At 37.6% G+C, this 19,235-nt stretch overlaps 1 protein-coding gene across 3 annotated transcripts in view; it reads left to right on the plus strand.

Annotated features, from left to right (window-relative positions):
- Positions 1-18,353, plus strand: part of LOC124555814 (protein lap1) — a 150,956-nt gene extending 132,603 nt beyond the window's left edge. For all 3 annotated transcript variants that reach the window (XM_047129881.1, XM_047129882.1, XM_047129883.1), the window contains 3 exons: positions 919-999; positions 4,490-4,709; positions 17,850-18,353. In XM_047129881.1, coding sequence (XP_046985837.1) covers positions 919-999; positions 4,490-4,669 — 261 coding nt within the window. In that variant the 3' untranslated portion in view covers positions 4,670-4,709; positions 17,850-18,353. The remainder of the gene's footprint in view (positions 1-918; positions 1,000-4,489; positions 4,710-17,849) is intronic.
- Positions 18,354-19,235: the final 882 nt, after the last annotated feature.

Raw genomic sequence — 19,235 nt, forward strand, 5'->3', positions numbered from 1 at the left:
TCCACCGCTGCCTGGTGAGCTATGAATTTGGCAATATTAAGCTTGCCTTTTTAAAAAAAAAAAAAAATACTTGCAGTGCCTCTTAGCTGCTAAAATTTTGACAGTGCATTTCTTTTGTGTTCTTCATGTGTAAAAAAATTTCAGGGTAGGTTTCAACATGTCTTATTGGACCATTCCCTTTTCAGAAGAAAGGAGTATGTAAGTGAAACTAATAGAACAATAAAAGAATACATTAAAGAGCATGAATACCACACATGTCTGGCACTAATTGTGACATCTGCAGTAATGAAACACCAGGAAGACTATGGATAGGGCATATATTTTAATAACATGAAGAGTGCTAGCCAAAAAAATGTAATATTTGCAGAAGGAAGTCCAAAATGCAGTTAATACTGCTTTGAATGTGTGTAATTTAAATAGAGTTGATGGCTGTATGCTTCTGGTTTCTAGGGTTGCACCATCAAGAAAGTAACTACACAGATATGGGGCATGAGGAATATAAACAACTATTAGGAAGCCACAGCAGCACAACACAAGTAATATTTTGTGAACATTCTCCACCTTTTCCACTACCAGCTATCAGTATCTAGCCAACAATAATTACCTACTTAAATGAGCCTGTGGCAACTTAGCGAATAACTCCACTTCTTGGGAAAAGCGTGAGAAAAACATCATTTCATTAATGAATTCACCACTGGTTTAGACTGTGTTCAGTCACCCAGGGATATTAGAAGACTCTTAGCAAAAAAAACCAGCAGAGGGATCAGAACACTGATTTTCAAGAAGTTGCAGAGCAGTTTTCCCCGCAGTGAACAAACAAAAGAACCAATTGCCACATCTATCTCATTTTGTCATATAGCAGTGCTGTGCTTGTGTCAGCAGTATGTTTCCAAGGTTTATATAGTTTTTTCTTTTCAGTTCCCTGTAACAATTACCAAGAGTCCTGGGCTTGGATTCAGTATAATGGGTGGTGTGAAACGAGCAGATAGGCATGATAATGTAAGTACCTTTTCTTCTCACCATATATTTTATGACAAAATGAAAGTGATCAACCTTGTAACAATCTTAAGTCCTGAAAAGTGTTCATTTCTGTGTAGTTTTTTTGTTTTGATATGCCTAACTACAAACTCTTCATGAAGGAGAAAAAGAAATTATTGACTAAACCTTTTACATGAACAGACCAGCTTTTTCTCATACTCGGAGAAGATTGTTACCCACCCTTAAAGATGATTTATAAGAATAGTATTTCATTTGCCTGAAATTCGTTTTATTGTGGAATTATCCTGTTACTTCTAAACCAGTTATGTCCCATGAATGTTCACAAACAGTGGAAGGAGTAAAGGTAACCACTTTTCATGTACTTGAAGTGTTGAGTGAGACAGGCACACCACTGTGTGATAACTTCTGTCTTGATTATGGGCTTATTTGTGACTCAACATATCAGCTATATGGGGTTTCAGTACCAAACAAAGGAGGATTTTTATTTTCCTGGTCTAATTTTATCATCAAAATTTGACCCTTCTGAAGTGCATTTCGCTTTTAAATTAAATTTGTTTTAAAATATTCTGCTTTTCTGGTTTCAATTTTTGGTTTAACCGACAACATTGCAAAGGTTTTCTACAAAGAAAATATGCCTAAAATTCAAGATGATCCTTGTATCAGTTTAATGCGTTTTCCAAGAATTTAAATTACATAGCATGAAGTGGTTCGACATTGAAATGTTTCAAGTCAGTTTACTTTCATCACACATCACATAATCAACAAAACATTTCACCAGAATCTGAAATGTTAATGTTTTAACTTATGTGACCCATTTGCAGACTAGATAAATATTGAAAAACAGTGAGCTACAATGTAAAAGATAGTCTTATAATTTTAACTCAGCGAGAACAAGTATGGATGGGGTATGACGGAAATAGTTCAGACACTCAAAATTAATCCTGTTAAGATCATTGCAGTGTGGCATTTTGCTGCACAAAGCTCACTATTATTCATCTCACATGAAGCAGACTCTAGTAATGATGTCCTTGGGTGATCCAGCGGGCATACAAATACATACTCTGGTCGACGTTGCCGGAGGTGGTAGTCGTGTGTGTGTGTGTGTGTGTGTGTGTGTGTGTGTGTGTGTGTGTGTGTTTCTTTTTGTGATAAAGGCTGTGGCCAAAAGCTAATGTGTAAGTGTCCTTTAATTGTGCCTATCTGCAACTTAACATTTCATCTTTACAGGAAGTAGCAATCTATATTTTTCTTACATTGTTAATACTTATTTAAAGGCTTTCAGTGACATAAGCTGCATTTGGGCATTGATTTGTAGGTAGTATTGAAAATATGCTTTGAGAATTACCTTCCTTCAGTAAACTACAAAATGTTTGTCTTAAAACAGTTATTCTTACCAAGCCCTGAATGTTACTCCCTTGCAAGAAATTTTGAATTGTATTTCTCAGTGTAACACTGCATAAAAGACCAAATATAGTGCAGGGTTTAATTTTTCTCTGGGACTTAACATGAAAAGTTGGTGATGCAAGAGTTTTACTTCATATGTCGTGTATGTCTAGGTCACCGTACAACAAGGTTGACAGCAGAGTATTCATACTTGGTTTTGGGAGGGATCCACTTCTGAGAAAGTTACAATCATGGTCTACCATTGTAATGTGAATCTGTTTTTCTCATCCCTGGTGTGATGCTTCAAATGCCAATGCTTTGAGAATGTGTTTTCCAATTGTACAAACAATCCAGATTGTGGAGACTGGTTGGTCACTTCATGAAAACTCATCTGTGTCAATTGCGGAGACAGTTGCTGTACCTCACACTTGAAAGAACTTAAAAGACAGAAACTTGAGGTCTCCAATTGTATCTCATATTTTGAAGTGCTGAAAAATTATGATGACCCTGTCCCAGTGGAATCAAATTTTTTGCTCTTACAGCAGTACCTGAACACTTACTCCCTCCATTCCCTCTATGTTAGATTCCCCATGGAGGGGGATGGTTCCTGTTCTGGTAGCATCATCTTTGGGGACCTCAATTCACCCATCTGGTCAGAGAAGCAGCATCTCCTCCAGTGAAAGAACTCCCAGAAAATCTAGACCAGCAACTCTAGAACAGCCAGCAGTTAAAGAAACTGTGGACTACAGGTCTCAGGGCTTCCCACTCCTCTTCAGTTCCTACTGTCACAGTGGATAAGCCCCTGCAAGAGTCCCAGCCATCTAAAGTAGTTAACAAAGGAAAGTAATCTTTGGAGAAAGCTACTCTGGTGAGCCTAGAGATCCGAAACACTTTGTGTCAGTGATCACTTCCTTGTGATCCTGTCACTTTCTTGTTAGGGTGTGACAGACCAGTTGCTTCTCTGAAGAGGCCAACTGGCAGTTGTGTGCCTCCAATGTCCCCTTCATATCCTTTCCATTGGACTTCATTGACGAGGTTGTTGGAGGTGTCTGCACCACCATTGCCTACACTGATGGAACTGCTACTCCCCTTTGTATAAGCCCCTCCACCAGCAGCTGGTACCATGCTGGCCCAAAGACATTGCAACAGCTGTTCAGGCCCATCTCAAGTGATATCCTTTGCAGACCACTGTCATCACTTTTAAGCAGCTCCATGCAAGTGTTCACTATCTAATTAACTCAGTAAGAAGGAATGCTGGGAGCTCTACATCTCTTCCTAAGGAAGATATGCGTCTTTATTCCAGGTGTGAGTCAAGCTCCGTAGTGTACTGGCCGAAGATCAACAACTATTCTGGATCTCTACCTTCATGATGATATTTCTACTAGAGCTTTGGTTCTTCCTGAACGTCTCACAACCCATGTTGCGATTGTTCCTAGATTCTCTTCTCACCCAGCTACCTTTCAAACACACAAAAGACAAGTTGAAGACGCCCTCCTATCCTTAACATCCCTCAGTTCATTCAATTCATAATCATATGATCCAGTACCTAAATGCAACTCTCACAGATTACATCTACTTAGGGTCTGCAGTCGTACTTGGCTAGCTGGTGTTTTGCAATGGGGAGAGAATGTCATCATCTCAGTCCTTAAACCAGGCAAAAACTCAAACATTATTGACAGCTACTGGCCAATTAATCAACCAATGTGGTTTGGGAACAGCTTCAAAAGATGGCAGTTTGATGAGTATGCTGGGTTCTCAAATTACGGTGCCTTTGGTCCCCTATCAGTGTAGTTTCTGGGAGAGACAAGCCACAACCATCTGGTTAGATTGGGAACAGCATCCCAATAGGCTTTCACTCACCTTACTTCACTGTTGTCACGTGTACTGGTGTTCATTACGTTTTTAGCCTTATTTCTCATCTCCGACATCAATACTAGATAAATTTTACCACTCCAACATACTATTCTAGGTGATTGCCGATCACGAAAATCTTTAACGTAGAAAATGACATTTTAAGCGAGATATTCTGCATGTAATTGACTACTCCTGTTACTATTATTTTTTATTATAGAGTAATATATCAATATTTGGATATTTTTGTTCATAGGGAATTTACATAACGAAAGTTAATCCAGATGGTCCAGCAAGTGGCTTATTGTTCCCAGAAGACAAAATTTTAGAAGTGGACGGGATTGATTTTACAAAACTAGAGCATGATGATGCAGTAAGGATTCTAAAGCAAACTGGAAACATAGTAAACATGATGGTGTCAAGACAACAGCCATAGTTTTGCTGTCAAGTTTTCAATGCAGCTTCATATTACATGTGTAAGTTTTTTTTTTCTTTTTCATTTCTTACCTTACGTATATAGTGTTTCTTGTGCAAACCTGATGAGAGAAGATTCCTTGATGCATATAAATTGGGAGAGTGTCCAAAGTAGCTTTTGAGGGAACACTGCACCCCAAAAAGGTCACAACATGAAATTTATTATTCAGTAATAAATTAAAACCATTTTCTACAAAGTAACAAAAGTTGACATATAGGCAAATATTCTTTAGATATCTTACTCATCTCAAAGCATTGTGCGGTGAACAGAGTTTCACTCACTGAAAATTGTAAACCTGAACCAAAAGCAAGTTCATATTACTTATAAGATCATGGACATGAGTGAAAGTCGTAGTAAAGGTGTAGGACAGTAATGACAATGGCTGTAAAACAGTTTGTTGGTCTTAAATAATAGTCACAAGGTGTTTCTGGACCCATTTATTATTCATTACGTGTTTTGGGTACTGTCCATCTTCAAATCACCTGGTGACAAAGTAACAGAAAAAAAAATTGAAAATTATTATTATTATTATTTTTTTTTTTTTTTCAATCTTGCAAGATTACGTAAGTGTTTTAAAAGAGGATATATGCTACAACATAATTGAACACACAGACATTTAAAACAAAATACATACTTTTTAATACAGAATCAGTGTAGAACTTTGGCAAGAATGTCAATTAATGCTGAAAGAAACAAAAAGTGTACCATTCCACACAGCAAATAACTCTATGACCTAACATGTGTACTACTTGTAGCCGAGTAATGGGGCTGGCAGATAGTCCCACATAAGAGAGCTTGTTGTCACTAGATGGTGTAAGTGTTGTGGTGCTGCCCTGTATGGCTGATACCTAATTACAAGTGGTAATTTCAATACCTATTGCAATATTTATACAGATTTTTCCTACAGTATAAATAAACATTAATACTAATGTTAGAAAGAAACAAATTTAAGAAACATACAGGGTTGTATCCCACACGAGAGAGGTTATTGGTGCTGAATGGCGAAAGTGCTGTGGTGCTGCCATATGTGGCCAGCACATAATTACAAGTGGTAATTTCAGTACATAATACAATATTTAGTGTAAAATGTATGCAGATAGTCTCTTACATTATAAGTAAGAATTAATACCAACATGAGGCAAAGACAAGTTTGAAATATGTACAATTTTGTGCAGTGAAGATATTTTTGGTTGAAGGCATACAAGAGAAAGAGGAACAAAACTAGAAGCCTGTGTTAAGAGGCAGAAGTTGACAAACAAACCATAAAATATACAGAAGAACATAACCGAATGCAATCAAATATGGAAATGTAGATTTTTGTTCATATTTTTACCTTCTATTTGTTCATAAACAACTCATCAAAAATTCTAAAGAACTATTGTGTGCTGCTGTAACGAAAAAGTGGATCACTAGAGATCCTCAAAGAGACTGAAATATACACTGACTGCCGTTCAACCCCAAATCTGATCATTAATGAACAGAATGAGATTTTCGCTCTGCAGCGGAGTGTGTGCTGATATGAAACTTCCTGGCAGATTAAAACTGTGTGCCGGACCGAGACTCGAACCTGCAGGAGAGCTTCTGTAAAGTTTGGAAGGCAGAAGATGAGGTACTGGCAGAAGTAAAGCTGTGAGGTCGGGGCATGAGTTGTGCTTGGGTAGCTCAGTTGGTAGAGCACTTTCCCGTGAAAGGCAAAGGTCCTCAGTTCGAGTCTCGGTCCGGCACACAGTTTTAATCTGCCAGGAAGTTTCAATTAATGAACAGATCACCAGCAGCAGTCAATGGTTCCTTAGCATTTCTGAACAAATACAGGGCAAAAATGCGAACAAAAAATTGCATTTCCGTACTTCATTGGGTTAGGTTGTGTTCTCCTGTATATTTTATGGTTTATTTATCACCTTTGACCTCTTGGCACAGGCTTTTAGTTATCTGTTTTTGTGTTTGCTACAAAAAATATCTTTATTGCAAAACCCTGTATATATATTTCAAACTTTTCTTCGTCTCATGTTGGCATTAATTTTTATTTATAATGTGAGAAAAAATCTGTTTACATTTTATGTCAAATGTTGTAATAGGTATTGAAATTACCACCTCCAATTACATTCCAGCCATATATGGAAGCATCACAGCCATTTGGCATCAACAAGCTGAAGCGCTCTTGTGTGGGACTATCTGCCAGCCATACTACTAAGCACACATGTTGGGTCAAAGTTATTTGCTGTGTGGACTAGTAAACTTTGTTTCTTTCGATGTTCATTAGGAGTCTTATTAATGTTTATATTCATTCTGAACTAAATGGTGTGTCTTTCATTTTAAATGTCTTTGATGTTCAATTATGTTTAAGTATATGTCCTCTTTAAGACACTTGTGTAATCTTGCAAGATTGTAAAAAAAAAAAATCTGTTACCAATTTGTCATTAGGTCATCTGAAGATGAATAATAAGTGAGTCCAGAAACATCCTGTTACTATTATTTTGTGACCAACCAGCTAGTTTAAAGCCACTTTCATAATTGTGACTTATAAGAGCTAATCCTCGTTATTAATGCATAAGTCACATTTTTTATGCGCAAATAGGTTGTGCGTATTGTAGCCTACACAGTTGACAGTTCTTCAGTAGGTGTACCGTGGGCCAGAGCTATGTAACTGGCCATCTGTTGTAAGGCCTTGATATGCTAAAACGTTCTCAAATTGATGTTTACTGGAGACTTGTGCATTCACTGCAGTTTGTAGTCATTTGTGTGAAAAAATGTACTGTACATGCAAGTTGCCTTGATGTTGGCTGTTCGTGTTTACAATAGATTCCATACTTTCATGTTCTTGAGTAGTTATCCCATCATTAACTTTGCCAGTGTGTGTTGAAATTTTTCCAACAATGTTGTTAAAAGTTGCCAAGTTCTTGCCCTCTTACTTCTGGGTAAGATTTAGCTGAATACTTTTTATATCACTTGTGACCAGCTTAACATCATAGATTTCAGATGTGGACACTGTCTGTTTTTGTCTAAAAATTTACTGTATACATGTAAAAATTAATAAAGTGCTTAATACTCACAGAAGTGATGAGTGGTGTCCAATGGTTACTACCTGAAGATGGGTTTCAGGAGAGTTTGAGATCAGGCCTTGTTCAGAGGCAGGCAGCCACAAAGAGCTCTATTATGATGATAGTTTTGATTGGAAGTGATACCATTTCAATCAGAAACAGCCCTTAAGCATACTACCTGAACTATGGAGAACTGAACTTGTGTGTTTCATTTTCCACTTTTTTGTTTGCCCATAAAGCAGTGAAATGCTTGAGCAGCAGACAACTACACCTACTACTACTACTACTACTACTACTACTGGTTCTGTTTGTGCAGATCGTGGAGTTATCAATCCTAATAGCAGTTTAGAGTTGCGTTCGCCATAGGCTACAACCTAATGACTGCAGCACCTGGCAAGTAGTACACTTTTTTTTTTTTTTTTTTTTTTTGCCCAAGACTTGACATAATCATAACTGAAGGAAGTGCAGTCAGGTATATGGCCATATATACTTCACAGTCTCACACTAAAAAACATCTTCCACAGATGGAAAAATTCCAGCCTAACATAAAATTGAGTTTGCAAGCCACAGTAGCCCCACAGTAATGTTGTGCGAACATCACAAATCCAAATATCATTACTCACATTTTAGTGTCTGTCTATGTGCAGTGCCAGTGCTTATGCAGTATACGTTTTTTTCCTTTCATGGAATAGTTAGTATAATCACAGCCGAAAAGACACCAGGCATTGTCGTTGCCATCATCAACATCAAGCTTCCATTGTTTGTAGTTCCTAGTCTGAATTTGTATGAATTCCCTGTACCTGCATCACTACATTCATCCAATATGATCTCTTATTACAACAGCGTGACAGTCCTCATTTAGATTGTCTGATGTCATTGCACCGTCCTACACGCTCAGTCACATCGCTATCCCATTATGGTCTAGCAACAGATATGGTGTGCTGCCCCAGTGCCACTTATTTTGAGACTGACAGTGACTGGCAGCTCCAGTGTGAAATAGATAATAGATTTAGAAGGAAGATCATTGTGTACTGTCTATGGTTGCTAGGGGATTTCACAGAAAAATGGAAGTGACTCTGCCGGCAGCTATTAAATGCACTATTTATAATTAGGATCAAATTGTAACTCGCATCTGCACAACTGACACATGTCACTTGGTTTCAGATTCCACCTACAGTTCCTGTGGACTGATGACTAAATTAGTCTCAACAACTATCTTTGCATGTGGGGTGGAAGCACCACTCACTGTTTGCACCATTAGCCTCAATCATAGACATGAACTGTAAGCTTAGACAATTCTGCATTACAGATCTCTTCATCTACACTGTTGAGTGGAGAGTTTTAGATAACCCCACCCCTGAACAGATCAGACATGCATTGTACACAGAAAATAATTAATTTGGCAGCATAGTATTTGGGGTGCTCACAAGAGAATATTTTCAGGTTAGAGTAACCTATCCATATTCTTGACAGCTAATTCCACACAATGATGGGAGAAAGAAGTAGATTAGCTACATTAATTACAGAGACATTCACTCTTGCAAATCAGGAAAAGAACATGTTTGTAAAATGCAGGAGCAACCATAGTGAAGACCAGAATTATTCACTTATTAACAATAATAACAGCTGGATATTAAATTCCAAGCCATGTAGAACTCAATAATATTTATTAAACTATTACATGTTCTGAATGAGAAATAATCAGTCTAAGGAAAAGATCCAAACGTGGGTTGAATGTGATGATTGGACACTTTTATGGATCACTTGTCTCAGGAGCTGCAGTAAAATAAAGTTTCAGAGAAAATCTCACATAAAATTTCTGATGAGACTACAGTGATAATGGGAAATTTCAACTGTTGACTGTGAGGCTTTTGAAATATTTTCCACCTATTTCTGAAAATCACCTTGAGCAGTTAATTAGAGAAACTAGTCATGACAGGGAATGTCTTTAATCTTCTAGTGACAAAGAGGCCTAAAATGTTTGATTCAGTTACCGTAGAGATGGGAATTGCAGACTTATTGTGACTGTGTTAGTATCAATAATTACAGGTGTTACTAAGCAATTCCTTCCCTTTTAATGTATACATACCTAGCATTTCTTACTACTACTATGAGGGTCATTCAATAAGTAATGCCCCACATTTTTTTTTCTCTCCTCAGAACACATTTATTGTTGAGAATCAGAATTTGGTGACAATATACATCAACATGTCTTGTCCATGTCCTATTTTTCTACAGAGTCTCCGTCACATTCTATGGCCGTATGCCAACGTTGTGGAAGACCATGTATTCCCTGCTGTTAAAAGCTCTTGTCCTGTAGGCATAGCCATGTTTTCACTCCATGACTGACACTCTTGTCATCTTCAAAGTGTGTTCCCTGTAGAGAATCTTTAAGCTGCCCAAAGAGGTGGAAGTCAAAGGTTGCCAGGTCTGGATTGTAGGGTGGATGAGGTGGTGATGTCCAGTCCAATTTGGCCATGTTTTCCCAGGTTCTCCGACTTGTGTGTGGGCATGCATTATTGTGTTGGAGCAAGATTTCTGCTGGATTCTTGTCCAATCAAACACATTGTAAACGGTTCTTGAGTTCATTCAGAGGCCTTCATGTACGTCGCTGAATTGATGGTTGACCCTCTTGGCACCACCACCATGAGAATGACTCCATCACAATCCCAGAAGACTGTCACCATGACTTTTCCCACAGAAGGGGTTGTCTTGAATTTCTTCTTTTGTGGTGAATGAGGATGATGCCACTCCATGGACTGCCTTTTTGTTTCCGGTGCGAAGTGGTGCACCGAGCTTTTGTCCCCTGTAACGATCCGTGACAGAAAAGCCTCTCTGTTGGTCTCAAAATGCTCCAACAACTCGGATGAAATGGCCTTTCTTTGAATCTTGTGATTCGCTGTGAGCATTCATGGAACCCATCATGAGCCCCTCTTTGAATATCCAAGAGTCTCGATCATTGCAGACGCACTTACAATGCTGACCAACAACTGTAGAGCCAATTGCCGTGTTGCGATGTGCTGGTCGGTACAAATGATGCCATCTGCACGATTCAGCATGTCTGGAACAGTGGCTGTGACAGGACATCCTGAGTGTGACTGATCATGGAGCTCTGTTTCTGCGTTTCCTGAGGCTGTAAGTTACCTTACCCATTCCCCAACAGTACTCATGTCAACTGCAGCATCGCCATACACTGCACACAAACATTTATGGATGTTCACCTCAATTTCTTTTTCTGCACACAAGAATTCAATAACAGCACGTTCTGTTTAGCCAAAGTTTAAAAATGGCTCTGAAATTTCCAGGATTCATGGAATATTCTGTCCCATCACAACCTCTGAACGCTAGCTCCTGCTCACACACAAAACTTGTGATATCAATTAAAATTTTTGTGATGTCTCTTAGCATTCACTTCAGTTTGTGCTGTTCATTAAGTGACTCTGAAATACTAAATACTTGTTTGGTAGTTCATTACATGAAATAAAACTACTTAGATGATCTTTAGACGAAGCATGCCATGCCATGCCTTTAGACTGATTCTTCAGATTGTCGAAACAATCAGTGGGTCATACAATTTTCTTGCCCTTAAGAGCAAACGTGGTCAGCAGAATAATTTCCCTTTTGTAAGCTAGGACATAACTTTTATGCTGCTCATACCATGAACTTTGTAAAGCACTCATTTTGAACTTATGTTTCTGAAGAAGATGTAGTGTCAGCATTTGATGTCCTCTCTTCAAAATTTCATGTCATTTAGTTTCACACCACCTTGAAAACGACATCTCCCGCAAGAAATTAATGATGTCCTCACTCAGAAGCATTACATCAGTACTTATACGAGGTATACAAGGTTGGACTACATCCATATTCATTGTACATGGGACAACTACTGTACACAAGACAACTAACTTAACAGAAACATAGAGGGGTGACATAAATCCTCCATTGCCCAAACAGGCTACAGTTATTGCTCTATTGCTTAGTCCCCTAAGAAATCAAAATCATTCACTCACCTTTCTGAAGATAAACACACAGTTACTTAAACAGAAAACATTCTCCAGGTTTCAGAACTTCCATAGGATAGTGCAATGATCTTATTGGAGTAGTGGCAGACTCATGTTCACAAGAATACCTTTCTCTAGTTAATTCTAAATGAGCTAATAGTCATCCAGCATGACCTTAAATAATTTCTACAGTGAGCATAATGTGGCCCTTGCCTAATGCAAGCACACCTCATAGCAAAAGGCTCAGACAGAGGTGCCCATAAAGATAAATTAGAATATTTTACAGAATTTAAACTATATGGAAGAATTTCAAATATTTTCCACATGCAGTCAACATTTATAGAACTGTTGGTATGAAGTGATGTTCTTCAGACAGGTGGTAGACCTACGCGTGTCTGTTAGCTCCATTAGCAGGGGTTTGACAGCTTCCAGAACGCTCAGAAATCTGAGCCTAAAGGAGTCATACCAACATCCACATCATTCTCACATTCCACTGTTTATAGTGAAGGGGGAATCAACAAAATAGCTGAGCCTTTACTCTCAAATCCCTATCTCTGTGTGACTATTATGCTTTGATGTGTCATAAATTAATGTTTTGAAAGTGTGAAAGATCCTTTTTTTGTTTCTGTAGTAAAGGCAAGCTAAGTATGTAACTACATCACTTGAGCACACTAGAATATGGTAACATAAGTCACCTAGTGAGAGTTTCACAAGCGATCAGATGAAACTAGGTCACTCTACATGTGCCATTAATTTCAATTGCTAATGAGTTCCTTGCTTGCTAACAGTGTTTTCTTGATGAAGTGCGTTATTTGCAAGTTTATTTCTGTTACTTGAAGTGCATTTTAAATAGTTTTCACAATATGTACAAGGGTCATTCAATAATTAAAGAGACAAATTGTTCTGGAGGAAAAATCTTTTATTTTTACAAAACAATACTTTTTCTACTTAATCCCCTTGAACATTTATGCACTTGTTCCAAAAGGCTACAAGCGTTTTTATTCTGGCTGCAAAGAACTCTGTATCTTGATGTTTGAAACAATTTCCCACAAACTTTTTCATGTCCTTGTTGTCTTGGAACCTCTTCCTACATAATGCCCCCTTCAGTGCACCAAACAAATTGTAATCACTATGTGCTAAATCAGGACTGTAATGGGAATGAAGCAGTACTTCCCAGCCCATTTTGTCAATGGTTTCATGGGTTAGTTGAGCAATATGAGAATGTCTGTTGACTTGCTGAGAATCACACCTCTCCTGTGAGATCCACTATGTCTCTCTCTCATGGCTGGTTTCACCTTGCTTAAAAGCAAATCCAAGCAGTGTTTGCTGTTCATTGTATGCTGCTCTTTGAGATAATCACAAAAAAACTGGACCTTCTGCATCCCAAAACACCATCAACATTACTTTTAGTGCTGATGTTTGGGTTTTGAATTTTTTCTTGACAGGTGAGTTGGTGTGCTTCCACTCCATGCTTTGTCTTCTTGATTCTGGCTCATAATAGTGAACCCAAGTTTCACCACAAGTTAAAATTTTGTTGAGGAAGTGCTCACTGTCTCTTTCAATGTTCCTGTAGCTCTATGCACTCTCTCAACCTTGTTTCCTTGTGTAGCCACGTCAGCTCCTTTGGGACACATCTTGCACATGTTTTGCGGTACTTCAGCTTGTTACAGATAATGCAATGATGAACTGTACCAGTACTAACTTGAATCTTATCAACCATCATTTCCACAGTCACATGGTGTTCGTCACGAATAATGTCATCAATTCGACTTTCAAGTGAGGGAGTTTAAACTGCAACTGGTCGGCCAGAACACTGTTCGTCAGTCACTGAGTCACGACCATTTTTGAACTGCCCTATCCACTTGTAAAAATTTGCATGATTCATACAACCTTCATCATAAACTTCAGACATTCTGATATATATATATATATATATATATATATATATACACTGGTTTCTCACCTTCAGCAAGTTAAAAAACGAATAACAGAATGTTGTTCAACTAATGTGGACATTTCAAGTGGACTTGCCATCTTGAAATGTATTTTTGAGGTTATAAACAAAACAATGTTGATACATCAGCTAATCGGGGCTCATCCCAGTGATGCCAACATAAAGCCATAAAAGTATCAAACTTGCCCTACTAACAGTCCCTCCCCCCTCCCTCCCTTAGACCAGTTTGTCTCTTTAATTATTGAATGACCCTCATATATTAGACAGAACTGCCGAAAACATGTATTTTGTCAGTAGAACAATCCAACCTTGAGAAATTGACAACATTACTCACAGATTTGCAACCTTCCGCCAATATGGAAACCATGAGCCACTTCTTGTTCAATGTTTAATAATACATGCAGTCAGTATTTGCCTAGTATTTTGTAACTTCTAACTAAATTGATTATACAATTTATGGTATCTTAATGTGATATTATATGCCTGTATTCATATGTGCATAATTTATATAATTATTATTTACTCAGTAGTGTGTATCATATTATTCTCTTAACTCACATGTACATAATATTGTACAAAATGGGCTCAGGTAATATTGACTGATTAATATGAAATTTGCTTGTGTGGGCAATGTTTGTTGTATCTTCTGGTGTCACATCATAGCAATGAAATATTTTATTGTGCCCACATCTTTTTATAGTGTCTGTAATTGTGTTTGGTGCATCAAAATTGTAGAAGAATTTTGTTCTCAGTTCTCGCATGAAGTTGGAGAATGTGTTGAGACCCCCTAATGACTGGTTGGGTACAAGAAATGAGAGAGGTGCTTATTTCATCATATTTAGATGAACAGCCTAGTTTCATCATATTGCATGTACCTAAAATTTTGTTTAGAAAAACTGCATTCAATTTATAAGCGCTTCTCTCAAGAAATTACAAACATCATGTAATACCATGTCATTCTGCCCCTGGACTTGATAACTACTTGGTTTCAGTTACAAAGTGAGTCCACAAGGTTGTGCAGATGTATCACATCCAGGTTAAGCCACTCACTGAGGATGTGATCATGCATTTCCACCAAATAATGGGTATACTGATGTTGGCATTTTAAGTGCTGTTCCAACATGCTGTACAGAATTTCTATGGAGTTCAAGTCAAGTGATTTTGCAGGCCAATCAAGATGTAATAGGATAGAGGAGTGTTCAGAAAATCAGTCAAATATTCTTCCAGCCCAGTAAACTTGTTTCTGTTTCATGTTAGTGGTTACCTCAGGGAGTGGGCCCAACTCATGATAAGAAAAACACCTCCAAAACATCACAGACCCACTTCTGGCTTGACCCTGACCTTGCACAGACTCAGACTCAGGATGAAATGCTTCATTTGGCCTTTGGTGCACTAGACGATGTGCGTCATTTGAATATAGGCAAAAACGTGATTCTTCAGACCACATTATGGTCCACCAGTCAGCTACTGACCACTTGCAACATCAAATATGCACATCTTTATGTGCCCATGTTAGCAGTGACCTCTTGCAAGCTAACCAACTTCAAATTTTCATTGCATGTCCAGTTCCTGTCACAATGTTCTCCCACTAACAGATGCGGATGGACTTTCATTCACTGACTGCAACAATCCCTGTCGTGTTTGGCATTCGTTTTGATTCTCAAGCTGTGAAACACATCACTGGACCATCTCAGTCAAGGTCTTTTTCAACCAGAACTCTGATGATATGTTTTGCTGCCACATGTGAAGCACAGATGCGTGTATACATGTTGAACATTCCACCTTGAAGCATCAACAAATACAGCAACTTCCCACACATTGTATAGTCATAGATGTGGCTAAACACAATTGCGTCTTTTTTTCCACTGTATCACATCCTTAAATTTATCCATGTTCATGTACAATGACCACTTGGAACATAAATGTGTCTCTGATTGCTACTTCCAAATGCTCATGTAGAATCGGTGCATACACAGTTGAGCATGTGACTGTCACTGCACCATCTGCAAAGGCTTAACAATTCATCTGTGCATGTGCACTGGGGTGATTGATTTTTTGTCCAGTTATCTTACGAAGACAGCATCATTCAGGTGCAGACAACACGTAAGTGGCTTATCAAACTGATTGGTTAGTAAGTGCAATACCATCCATTTTAAATGCCAAGTTGTTCATCTCAGGGCACATACCAAGAGGAGACCTCACAGAAAATCCCTGCTGCGGCCATTTGAAAATGTTCAAAACTTTCATCTTTTAAAATTAACTTACATGTGGCTGGTTGCTGTTCTCAGTTGCTTGTGCTGGAGGCAGTTACTTAATATGTTTGAATTTGTCAAGATAGCTTTAACATTTTTGTAGATTGCAAAGAACTATAATGGAACGTCCTGAAGGAATGGCCACATATCAGTGAAGTTTCATTCACATGCTCTAAAGGTTGTGTATGATAATTGTCATGAGATCAGACATCTATGGATGTATAGCCTTTAACACTTATTTCATTATCTTGTATAGTGCCCTCTAACTACAATAGTGTCCCACAATCATGCAGAGAAAACAGTCCTAGAGGTGTTGGATGTCATCTCTCCAAATAGTGTCCATTCTACCCCCCCTTTAGTACCAATTGGTCAAGGAATTTTGCACTAATGTAGACAGGAACAGACATGGTCCGATCCTGCTAAATGGGGGAGTGGTCCAATAATTGTGCTGGTTAGGGGAGTTGATGAATATCTTACAGGGTGCACGGGAATATTGTCCAGAGAGAAGAGCACAGTAACAGAAGGGCCTTCCAAGGATGTATGCTACACTTGTCTGCACACCTTTCAAGCACCAGAATCTTAGTAGGCTGTATTTCCACACCCATGATGCCCTGTGTTGGTAACATTGGAAATAATTAAACAGATTTAACAGAAGTAAGAAGTTTTATACACAAGTTGCAGACAAACTGGGTAATAATATTAAAACTCAGTTGCAAAAGAATCAGAACAACACTATTATGATAAAATTGCATTACAGAAGCTGGAACAGAACAACAACAACAACAACAACAACAAGAATAAAGCATACTGGTAGCCAGTGTGGGACCTATAGACTGCACAAAGAGTAGGTAATTAGAAGGATAAAACTTGGTATAAAAAACAATTTTAAGAGAAATGAGAGGGTCACATTCTCTTGCTGTCATTAACATCTGATCCTGTAAGTACACTATTGGTTCTCAATAAATGCAGTTCAGAGATACGGTATGGACAAGAGAATGTGTATAGGAATTTTCTTTTATTCCAGGCAGCAGCAATTAGAGTCTCTGATTGAGCCTGTGGGCGTGGGGGTGGGGGGGATGCACAGTTCACACAGTACACCATATTCTCAAACTCTATCAGTATGTTAAATAGCTGTGAAGGGCATAGAATTACTGAGCTGCAAATTCACCTAATTCCATATATGACTGTGATCACTGATAGACATAGAAAAATTGATTGACCATTACAACAAGACTACATTACATGTATTTGATTGGCAATTAAATCATACACCTGACAGTCACTCAGTATATTTAATCCCATTTAAGCTACTCACCATGTGAGTTACTTTTAACATTTTCTGTTTGTGTAATTTTCATCTATTCTGTATTCATTGGTGGTTATTGGAAAAATGCATAGTCACCCCATGGTTTGTAGTCAACTTTAAAATGTACAATGCATGCTTGCACCGCCCCCCACCTCACACGCATGCACACACGCACTTGGAAACGAATGACTGCTGCATGGAATGAAAGAGAGCTGTTGTACACATTCTCAAAATTTGGATTATTGCTTCTTGGAACTGCATTTTATCTCAACCATTAGTGTAACTGGCTGGGTAAAGCAGTTCAAAAGACAAGATCATACAATCTCCTGTGGGACATTGCATAGTAAAGCATTACATGTTTAAACAAACTTTCGGATTTAGGATAGCTATAGTTTCTAAGCACATTACCAAAGTTTCAGTTCATTTCATGTGGATGATTGTATTCTTATCAGTCTTGGCAGTGTTGTAAATTGTAAAAGTCCACAACTCCTTAAAAGTAATGATGAAATAAGTGTCCTGTATAATTTTTGTTGCACGATCCAAGTATTTGTGTTTGCCAATTTTGATTTATTCCTTTTCATTTTTTGCAGCGTGAAGTACAATGTTTCATTTGTTGATGTTGTATAGAATAGCTATTCTGGCTTCAGTTGAAGAGTACTGAAGAATCTGTTTGGTGTCGTCTATCAGCAAACCTGCCAGTGATATTAATTTGACATCATCGCATGAAGAATTTTACTGCAGCTATCTGTCAAATGCTGCGATTATGGAACTCCAGTGTAACAAATTTGTGCTATTCAGTTGTTCCTATGTCCATTGAATCTGTTATTGCATTGATAATTTTATGAATCTCACAGATACTCATACTTTCTGGTTGTGATACAGATCTTGCTATATTACTGTTGAACTGTAAAGAAGTCAAAATATTTATTTTTAATTCAAGTGTCCTGTAATAACAAATAATACTCTACACAGCTGTTGTTCGTCCTTGAATGTTCTAATAAATATATGATTGTTATAGTTATACTTTGTCATGTGACAAAAAAAAAAAAAAAGGTGTCAAATGTCTGCATGCTTTGTGTGTGTTTGTGGAGAGAGAGAGAGAGAGAGAGAGAGAGAGAGAGAGAGAGAGAGAGAGAGAGAGAGAGAGAGAGAGAGAGATCTAGATTGAAAATAATATAATCGTGTTATTTCTGACCTTTGAGTTAAAGGCCAGCTGATATCACGCCTTTATTTTTTACATTAATCTGTATATTCGTATAATTTGTGTCTGCTACTTTATGGTCTATTTTGAATGTTTTGAGCAGATTGGTGCAGCTGAGGTTCAGAGAACATGAGAATGGATAAGTATTTAAATGTGTGTATGTGGGTGTATGCTATTTAATTATTTAAATAGAAATCTAATGTGTTCATTTCCGTGCTGTTGCATTTAAAAGCCAGTTGATATTATTTAATTTTTATATGCTATCTGAAGACTTTATCATGTGTTTTTCAATTAAAATGAAAAGTGATGTGATCAACTTAATTTTATAATGTTGCATTTAAAAATCAGTTTTACAACTGTTATTTTCATGTGTCAATGTCTATGCATTATTTGGAACTTCAGAACTAATTGTGTCTCTGTTACATAAAATGAAATATAATGTGTTTGTTACATTTTTATAAAATTATAATTAGTCAGATAATGTTTGAATGTCCTCTTGTTTGTTTTTTGTCAAACATATTAATTTTTTTACCAATAAATTTTGTTTACCTGTGTGGCAGGTGTTTTCTTCACTTGAGACTGATTTTTATGAGTAGTGAATACACAGAGTGAAAATACTTTGTGAAAAAAATCTGTTCTTTTTTGTACATACATTATGGAACACACATTAATTACCAAAAAACTTTCCTGTACAAAAAGCAGTAGGGTATGGGAAAAGCAATTATTCCAAATGTGTTGTAGTGGAATGACACATTATGGGATAATTGGAACCATA

The sequence above is a fragment of the Schistocerca americana genome, chromosome X (genome assembly GCF_021461395.2).
Source record: "Schistocerca americana isolate TAMUIC-IGC-003095 chromosome X, iqSchAmer2.1, whole genome shotgun sequence".
Lineage (NCBI taxonomy): Eukaryota > Metazoa > Arthropoda > Insecta > Orthoptera > Acrididae > Schistocerca > Schistocerca americana.